Source organism: Bison bison, unplaced genomic scaffold (genome assembly GCF_000754665.1).
Source record: "Bison bison bison isolate TAMUID 2011002044 unplaced genomic scaffold, Bison_UMD1.0 scf7180017846569, whole genome shotgun sequence".
NCBI lineage: Eukaryota > Metazoa > Chordata > Mammalia > Artiodactyla > Bovidae > Bison > Bison bison.
Window position 1 is genome coordinate 86,251 of NW_011477142.1, and position 10,739 is coordinate 96,989.

Below are 10,739 nucleotides of genomic sequence, written 5' to 3' on the forward strand. Positions count from 1 at the left end.
ATTATCTAAGAATGGTTATAAATACTGTTACCTCATAAGACCCCTTTAGAAATGGCAGAATTGACTGCTTTACTGTGGAAATAGGGCATTTGATGACCAAAACGTGTAAATTAATCATCACTATTATACGAAACAAGACTTAGAAACCTATGTTTCTTGCCACTTACTTGCAAAATTTAAGTCTTTTTGTAGGTGTAAAATAAAAGGATTAGGGAATGAATGGTATTAGATCAGGAGTCTGTGAACTTTATAAAGGGCCAGATAGTAAATATTTTATGCTTTGCAGCTACTCAGCTCTGCCACTGTAGCACAAAAATTAGCCATAGATGATATGTAAGTGAATAAGCATGGTTGTGTTTGAATAAAATTTTATGTATGGACACTGAAATATGAATTTCAAGTCATACTTTTTTTTCCTCCAAACATTTAAAAATGTAAACATCATTCTTAGCTTGCAGGCAGTACAAAAACAGGTGGAGGACTGAATTTGACCACAGGGAGTAGTTTGCCAACCCCTGAAATTATTACTAGATCACCAAAGCTACTTAAAAAAATACCTTTTCCCCCCTACAAGAGGTATTAGTGGTAAATAATATATTAAGCGTAAAGCATCGGTAGTGGTATATACCTTGGATGTCACCTCTGTGTTTGAGTTTTACAACACATGACTGGTATCGGGGGGGTGATAATGAAGTTTTCATGTAGAGTATAATACTACCAGTCACTGCATTTTTGTACTTGCACTCTAATTCTAGTAAAAGTTCTAAAAATTTGTGAATGAGATTACTTCCAGATAAAGTAAATTGAAATGCACATTGGCTTATCAGAAATTTATTCTAAGGCTTGGGAAACCAAGACTGTTTCCCATTTTATTGCTTCACACTTCTATATATGGTGTCAAAATTATTCCCAGTCCTAAACAAGGAATATTGGAATATATGTTAATTTCCCCAATGGACTAAGTTAATAGCACATTGATTAAGATGTGTCTAATTCTAGTGGAATATGTCCTCAACTGATGTCTCTTATTGCTACTTACTTTTTTGACTTGGCAATTCTGCCTGCTGCACAACACAGTTCGTTCTGGGAAGTTATAAACCCGTAATTTAAAGGATATGGCTAGTCTGAATGTAGTTAAGGCAGCGATGAACAGCAGAGATACTGCAAAGAACCTTATGAGTTTATAAGGCGAGAACTTAACTCAGTACACTCTCTTCTTTTTTAAGTAGGTTTCCATGTAATATGCTCCTGTGCCCTGAGAATGCTGGTCAACAAATTCCACTGAACCACCTTCTGGGGCAGAGACGAGATATGATGAGCCTCGCTTTTCATTTCTTAAAGATGAGACCTATTAGAAAAAGAAACCATAACTAATGCTAAAATCTAAATTAAAATTGGTTGATTTGTTAAAGATATTTATAAGAAAAGCAATTCTACTTGTGATTTGGTATAAAAACAGAATAGCAGGATAAATAACAAAGTTGTAAAAAAACTATACAAAAGTTTCTATATCAAAGTCATGTGAGGAACTTTTGAAAAATACAAAGCAGCTTCTTAATGCCCTCTGTCCCCGACTCCCCACATTTTCGGGACAGAAAAAGTGACACTGTATTGCTTCCGCTGTTGGTTCGTAGAATCAGAATACCAGTATTCCTCTGGGGAAGGAGAGTGCCTAAGGAATTGAACTGCATATCAAATTAGATGTGAAGTTCATCTAGTAGCAAAACACGTGGCAAGAGAATAAACTAGTAGGTGCAAAAACTAGCAAATGATGTCAACAAAATAGCACAATGAAACATTCCAGAGGACCGCAGGAACTCCAACTTTAGTCTACAAAATAATCACCTGGAAAGCCTGTTAAAATGCACATTTCTGAGTTCTATCTCAGATATTCTAATCCAGAAGTGTTCATGATAAGAGGGGCCAAAATGTTCCTCACAAGTAGTCACAGTAATCGATACGATAAATCTGATTATGTTTCACAACTCATGACCACCTAATTCCTCCCAGTTGTAACTTTGATATTCCTTAGTAAGTCTGTCACACATAGTATTTAATACACAAGAATGTAGAAATCAGTGTGGTACTAGCACAAAAACAAATATAGACCAGTGGAACAAGATAGAAGCCCAGAGGTAAACCCACACACTTATGGGTACCTTATCGTTGATAAAGGAGGCTTGAATAAACAATGGGGAAAAGACAATTTCTACAGTAACTGGTGGTAGGAAAACTGGACAACTGGGTGTAAAAAGAATAAAATTAGAACACTTCCTAACACCATACACAAAAATAAAATGGATTAAAGACCTACATGTCAGTCCAGAAACTATAAAGCTCCTAAAGGAAAACATACGCAGAACACTCTGACGTATACGCAAGATCCTCTAGAGTAATGGAAATAAACAATGGGGCCCAATTAAAATTTAAAGCTTTTGCACAGCAAAGGAAACAATAAACAAGGTGAAAAGACAACCCTCAGAATGGGAGAAAATAATTGCAAATGAAACTGACAAAGGATTAATCACAAGCAGCTCATGCAGCTCAATACCAGAAAACAAACAACCCAATTAAAAAGTAGGCAGAAGACCTTAATAGGCATTTCTCCAAAGAAGGCATACAGAAAGCCAATAAACATGAAAAGATGCTCAACATTGCTCTTTATTAGAGAAATGCAAATCAAAACCACAAGAGGTATCACCTCAAACTGGTCAGAATGGCCATCATCAAAAAAGCTACAAACAATAAATGCTGGAGATGGTGTGGAGAAAAGGGAACCCTCCTACACTGTTGATGGAAATGTAAATTGGTACAGCCACCATGGAGAACAGTGCAGAGATTCCTTAAAAAACTAAGAATAAAATTACCATATGACCCAACAATCCCACTACTGGGCATATTACCCTGAGAAAACCATAATTGAAAAAGACACAAGTACCCCAATGTTCACTGCAGCACTATTTACGGTAGCCAGGACACAGAAGCAACCTAGATGTCCATCAACAGATGAATGGGTAAAGAAGCCGTGGTACATATATACAAGGGAATACTAGCCATAAAAAGGAACACATTTGAGTCAGTTCTAATGAGACTGGATGAACCTAGAGCCTATTATACAGAGGGAAGTCAGAAAGAGAATACTGTATACTAACACATATATATGGAATCTAGATAGATGGTACTGATGAACCTATTTGCAGGGCAGCAACGGAGACACAGAACAGACTTGTGGACACAGCGGGGGAAGGAGACGGACGAACTGAGAGTAGCATTACTGTGCAGAATAGACAGCCAGTGGGGATTTGCTGTGTGACAAGAGGAGTGCAACCCAGTACTCTGTGACAGCCTAGAAGGGTGGGATGCGGGGGAGGTGGGGGGCGGTTCAAGAGAGGGGGGACATATATACCTATGGCTGATTCATGTTGCTGTATGGCAGAGGCCAACACAATATTGTAAAGCAATTATTCTCCAATTAAAAACATTTAAAAAAAGAATGTAGAAATGACTCATAAGGAAGGCGTCTAGAAGTGCAGAAGAGCCTTCTCACATTACAATTAAAATTAACAATAATGGCCACAATTTTTAAAACCAGATTCAACTTCAAAGGGGACAGACAAGGAGTCTGTCTACGCTTGTAGATGAAGCCACTCTCAATCACCCATGGTAATTCACCCAAGGTAAAGATGACCAAGGGGGCTCTAGAGCGCCTCTCCTCCTCCCATGGATATGCCAGATGTACACACATGTAGAACAGTTCCTTCTAAAAAAGATCCAGAAGCTAGCTGAGCAGCTCTTACATATTAAACAAACGAGAAAATACCAAAATAGTAGGAAAGGCTGAGATCACTCTCATGATACATCCCAACCCTGGCACAGCACTGCATCAGGAGAGAACTCCCAGTTCTGAGCTTCTCCCTGAGCTCTGAAGCATTCAGACTCCACCTCCAGTACTCTTAACTTTGAAGGCTCCCACGAGGTACAGGTTCCCCAAAATCCTTAGCCCTGAAAGCCAACAGGGCATGTGTTTATGAGATCCACAAAGCTATAGAAAATAAACATTCTTGATGGTCACAGCTCACTGTGACCTGACCCTCAGGGCCAGGTGCAGAGGAAGCAGGTAAAATAGTCCATCTCCCTGTCTTCCCCTGTAAAAGGCTTATCCACATGCTTTAAAAGCTGCTGCCTAAGACCTAGCTCCTACTCTAGCAGGTGCTAGGGGCAGCTGCAGCCTTCCCCAGAGACTGGGGAAGTTGAAGGACACCTCTCCCATCTCCTTCCAGCCCACTCCAATCACTAGTATCTCCCTGGAAGGAGTTTTTACACTGTGCCCCAACTTTTATGTCTGATACCCAAGGAACTGTCCCTGGGTCATCTGGTTTTGAAAGCCAATGGGGCTTGCATTCGTGAATTCTACAGGATTATAGCAAACAAAAATACAATTCTTAATGGATGCAGGTACCACCACCCCTAATCCCTAGTGACTGTACGCCTGTGCTCAGCACAAAGGGAACAGGTGAAAAAAAAAAAAAAAAAAGCCCATTTCCTTTTCTCCCTGCACAGGGCTTAACTACATGCTCTCAGCTGCAGCCTCAGGGTCCAGGATCTAATCAGCCTACATCTAGGTGCTAACTGTAGTCCCCACCTTTGGAAATACAAGTCTTAGCATATCCTCTAAATAAGCCACTAAAAGCAAAGAAGTAGGCTCAAAGAAAATAGTCACAAAAGGTTGAAAGCCAATTAAGAGCTCAGGCTGGGCTGAGCAACAGGGTTCATCTCCTACAAGAGACCATTCATTCAAGACTGGAAGAGGTGGCTGTTTTGTATAATGCATAGAGACAATAAAAAAGAAACAAAGGTAATGTTCCAGATGTGCCATGATAAATACCCAGAACAGATCTAATGAACGAAGTGACTTACCTGAGAGTTCAAAACAGTGGTTGTAAAAATGCTCACTGAGGTCAAAAGATCAATGCATGAACAAAGAATTGCAACAAAGATAGAAAATATTAAAAATTGCTAAATAGAAATCACAAAATTTATGAATATAACAAATGCAAAATGAAAATGAGTCATCACCTCACACATGTTAGAACAGTTATCATAAAAAATTGGACCAAGCAATTCCACTCCCTGGGTTGGGATTAAACAAAAACACAAATTTAAAAAGTTATATACACCCCAATGTTCATATTAGCATTACTAAACAAGAGTGCCAAAGAATGCTCAAACTACCACACAACTGCACTCATCTCACACGCTAGCAAAGTCATGCTCAAAATTCTCCAAGCCAGGCTTCAGCAATACATGAACCGTGAACTTCCAGATGTTCAAGCTGGTTTTAGAAAAGGCAGAGGAACCAGAGATCAAATTGCCAACATCTGCTGGATCATGGAAAAAGCAAGAGAGTTTCAGAAAAACATCTATTTCTGCTTTATTGACTATACCAAAGCCTTTGACTGTGTGGATCACAATAAACTGTGGAAAATTCTGAAAGAGATAGGAATACCAGACCACCTGACCTGCCTCTTGAGAAACCTGTATGCAGGTCAGGAAGCAACAGTTAGAACTGGACATGGAACAACAGACTGGCTCCAAATAGGAAAAGGAGTATGCCAAGGCTGTATATTGTCACCCTGCTTATTTAACTTATATGCAAAATACATCATGAAAAATGCTGGGCTGGATGAAGCACAAGCTGGAATCAAGATTGCCAGGAAAATATCAATAACCTCAGATATACAGATGACACCCTTATGGCAGAAAGTGAAGAAGAACTAAAGAGCCTCTTGATGAAAGTGAAAGAGGAGAGTGAAAAAGTTGGCTTAAAGCTCAACATTCAGAAAACTAAGATCATGGCATCTAGTCCCATCACTTCATGGCAAATAGATGGGGAAACAGTGGAAACAGTGGCTGACTTTATCATTTTGGGCTGCAAAATCACTGCAGATGGTGACTGCAGCCATGAAATTAAAAGACGCTTTACTCCTTGGAAGGAAAGTTATGACCAACCTGGATAGCATATTAAAAAGCAGAGACATTACTTTGTCAACAAAGGTCCATCTAGTCAAAGCTATGGTTTTTCCAGCAGTCATGTATGGATGTGAGAGTTGGACTAGAGTGGACTAGAGTGGACTCAGAGTGGACTAAGAAAGCTGAGTGCCAAAGAATTGATGCTTTTGAATTGTGGTTTTGGAGAAGACTCTTGAGAGTCCCTTGGAATGTAAGGAGATCTAACCAGTCCATCCTAAAGGAAATCAGTCCTGAATATTCATTGGAAGGACTGATGTTGAAGCTGAAACTCCAATACTTTGGCCATCTGATGCAAAGAGCGGACTCACCTGAAAAGACCCTGATGCTGGGAAAGATTGAAGGTGGGAGGAGAAGCAGACAACAGAGGATGAGATGACTGGATGGCATCACCAACTCAATGGACATGAGTTTGAGTGGACTCCGGGAGTTGGTGATGGACAAGGAGGCCTAGGGCGCAGCAGTCCATGGGACAGCAAGGAGTCGGACATGACTGAGCGACTGAACTTAACTAGGAGTCAAGACATGGAAGTAACTCAAAACTCAAGTGCCCATCAGGAGATGATTGGATTGAGGAGATGTGTTTTCTACATATCTCTATCTATCCTCTTCCCTGGTGGCTCAGTGGTAAAGAATCTGGCTGCTAATGCAGGAGATGTGGATTCAATCCCCAGGCTGGGAAGAACCCTGGAGAAGGAAATGGCAACCCACACCAGTATTCTTGCCTGGGCAATCCCATGGACAGAGGGGCCTAATGGGCTAAAGTCTATGAGGCTGCAAAGAGTTGGATATGACTTGGTGACTAAAAAACCAACAAAATCTACCTATATATAAACACACACATATAGGTATGTATGTGTGTATGTATATGTATATACAATGTATATATACTATATGTATACTTAACCATAAAAAGGAATAAAATACTGCTCTTTGCAGCACTGTGAATGGACCTAGGAAATACTATGGAGAGTGAAGTAAGTCAGAGAAAGACAAATACTGTACTATATAATATCACGTATAAATAGAATCTAAAAAAATAATACAAATGAATGTATATGCAAAATAGAAACAGACTAACAGATACAGCAAATAAACTATGGTCACCAAAGGGGAGATGGAAGGGAAGAGGGGCAAATTAGGGGTATGAGGTTAACAAACTAATACATACAAAACAGAAAAGCAACAAGGATATAATGTACAGCAAAGGGAATTATAGTGATTTATCTTACAATAATCTGTAAGAGTATAATCTGCAAACACTGACTCACAAAGTGATAAACCTGAAGCTAAATACTGTAAATCAACTATTCTTCAATAAACAGTTTTTAAACTTGAAATGTAAATGGATTAAATTGTCTGATCAAAAGACAAAGTGCCTGATGGAAAAAAATCAAAGCCAAACTATATGTGGACTGAGAGTCTCACCAGCTTAAAGGACACACACAGACTGAAAAGTGAAGGGATGTCAAAGCATATTCTTTGCAAATGAAAACAGAAAACAAAGGTAGCTGTACTTACATTAAACAAAATAAACTTCAACCTAAAAAATTTAACGAGACAAAAAGGTCATAATAGATAAGCCAGTTAATCAAAAGGATGTGACAGTTGTAAATATGAGCCCCAAACAAGAATACTTAAATATATATAAAGCAAATAATGATTGTGTAGGGAGAAAAAGAGCAGTGTAATATCAGGGAACTTAAATACTCCACTTTCAAAAACAGATCGTTTAGCCAGAAAAATCAGCAAGAAAACATTGGACTTACACTACATGTTGGACGAGATGAACCTGAAAGACATAACTTTCCGTCTGAACAAGAATCAAATGCACACTTTTCTCAGGCTCACACAGAACATTCTTCAGGATATATCATATGTTAGGCCACATGTCTTAATAAATTTAAAACGATTGAAATCCTATCTGGCATCTTTTTCAAACATGATTGTATGAAACTAGAAATCAATTGTAAGAAGAAAATTGGAGAGTTCACAAATATGTTGACATTAAACAACATACTCCTGAACAACCACTGGATCAAAGAAGAAATAAAAAAATACTTTGAGACAAATGAAAATGGAAACAAAACATAGCAAAACTTACAAGATATAGCAAAAGCAGTTCTAAAAGGGAAGTTTATAGTGATAAACACTTACATGAAGAAAGAACATCTTGAACAACTATCTTTATATCTTGAGGAATTAGAGAGGAATAAACTAAGTTCCACTGGAGGAGGAAATGGCAACCCACTCCAGTATTCTTGCCTGAAAAATTCCAGGACAGAAAAGCCTGGCAGGCTATATATAGTCCATAGGGTTGCAAAGAGTGGACTGAGCCCAGTCCCACCAAAGTAAGCTCCAAGCTACGCAAGAGGAAGGAAGTAACAGGGAGTGGAAATAAATGAAATAGAGATTAAAAAGACAACAGAAAAGATTAATGAAACTAAGAGCTGTTTTTTAAAAAAGATTAACTAGACAAACGTTTAATCAGACTTACTAAGAAAAAGAGAACTTACATCAAGACATAAATGAAAAAGGAGATATTACAACTGATACCACAAAAATACAAAAGATCATAAAGACCACTATGAATTTCTTACATGCCAGCAAGTTGGATAACTTAGAAGAAATGGACTAATTCCTAGAAAAAACTTAGCAAGACTGGATCATGAGGAAACAGGAAAACAGAATAAATTACTAGTAAGGAAACTGAACCAGTAATCGGAAATCTCCCAGAAAAAAAAAAAAAAAGTTCAGGGACAGACAGTTTCACTGGTGAATTCCACAAAACATTTAAAGACTAATTATTACTAATCCATCTCAATCTCTTCCAAAAAAACAGAAAAGGAAATAACACTTTCACATTATTTTTACAAGGTCAGCTTTACCTTATCAAAGGCAGACAAAGACAGTACAAAGAAAGAAACTACAGGCCTGTATTCCTGATGAACAGTTACAAAACTCCTCATAAAGTATTAGCAAATTGAATTCAACAATAGATCAAAAGGATCAAATTGGATTTATTCCAGCGGTACATGGATGGTTCATGTCAATAAAATAAAACATGACATATACCACATTCACAAAATAAAGGATAAAGATCATATCATCATCTCAATAGATGCAGAAAGAGCATTTGACAAAATTCAACAACCATTTGTGATTTAAAAAGTCAGCAAACTGGGTATTGAGGCACTGCACATCAACATAATAAAGGCCATATATGTCAAACCCACAGAAAACAACCTACGCAATGGTGCAATGCGGAAAGCTTTCCTCTAAGACAAGGACACCACTGTCACCAATTTTATTCAACACAGTACTGGAAGCCAGAGCAATTAGACAAGAAACAGAAATAAAAGGCATTCAAATTAGAAATGAAGAAGTAAAACTATCACTGTTAGCAGATGATATACTGTATTTAGAAAACACTAAAGAATCCACAAAAAAACTGTTAGAAATATTGGGTTGGCCAAAAAGTTTGTTGTTTTCTCTGTAATATCTTATGGAAAACCCCAGTGAACTTTTTGACCAGCCCAAGAATAAACAGAGTTCCAAAGAATAGCACGGAGAGATAAGAAAGCCTTCCTCGGTAATCAGTTGAAAGAAATAGAGAAAACAATAGAATGGGAAAGACTAGAGATCTCTTCAAGAAAATCAGAGATACCAAGGGGACATTTCATGCAAAGATGGGCTCGATAAGGGACAGAAATGGTATGGACTTAACAGAAACAGAAGATATTAAGAAGAGGTGGCAAGAATACACAGAAGAACTGTACAAAAGAGATTGTCATAACCCAGATAATCACGATGGTGTGATAACTCACCTAGAGCCAGACATCCTGGAGTGCGAAGTCAAGTGGGCCTTATAAAGCATCACTACAAACAAAGCTAGTGGAGGTGATGGAATTCCAGCTGAGCTGTTTCAAATGCTGAAAGATGATGCTGTGAAAGTCCTGCACTCAGTATGCCAGCAAATATGGAATACTCAGCAGTGGCCACAGGACTGGAAAAGGTCAGTTTTCATTCCTATCCCAAAGAAAGGCAATGCCAAAGAATGCTCAAACTACTGCACAATTGCACTCATCTCACATGCTAGTAAAGTAATGCTCAAAATTCTCCAAGCCAGGCTTCAACAGTATGTGAACTGTGAACTTCCAGATGTTCAAGCTGGATTTAGAAAAGGCAGAGGAACCAGAGATCAAATTGCCAACATCTGCTGGATCATTGAGAAAACAAGAGAATTCCTGAAAAACATCTACTTCTGCTTCATTGACCTTGCCAAAGCCTTTGACTGTGTGGATCACAACAAACTGGAAAATTCTTCAAGAGATGGGAATACTAGACCACCTTACCTGCTTCCTGAGAAATCTGTATCCAGGTCAGGAAGCAACAATTAGAACTGGACATGGAACAACAGACTGGTTCCAAACAGGGAAAGGAGCATGTCAAGGTTGTATACTGTCACCCTGCTTATTTAATTTATATGCAGAGTGTATCATACAAGATGCTGGGCTGGATGAAGCACAAGCTGGAATCAAGATTGCCAGAAGAAATATCAATTTTATGGCAGAAAGTGAAGAACTAAAGAGCCTCTTGATGAAAGTGAAAAGAGGAGAGTGAAAAAGCTGGCTTAAAACTCAACATTCAGAAAACTAAGATCATGGCATCCAGTCCCATCACTTCATGGCAAATAGATGGGGAAACAACTG

General features: G+C 38.5%; 1 protein-coding gene across 1 annotated transcript in view; it reads right to left on the reverse strand.

Annotated features, from left to right (window-relative positions):
• Nucleotides 1-16: 16 nt before the first annotated feature.
• RAVER2 (ribonucleoprotein, PTB-binding 2) overlaps nt 17-10,739 on the reverse strand; it is a 139,574-nt gene continuing 128,851 nt past the window's right edge. Inside the window, exon 14 of the mRNA XM_010840220.1 lies at nt 17-1,348. Within this exon, the coding sequence (XP_010838522.1) occupies nt 1,202-1,348 (147 nt within the window). The 3' untranslated portion in view covers nt 17-1,201. The remainder of the gene's footprint in view (nt 1,349-10,739) is intronic.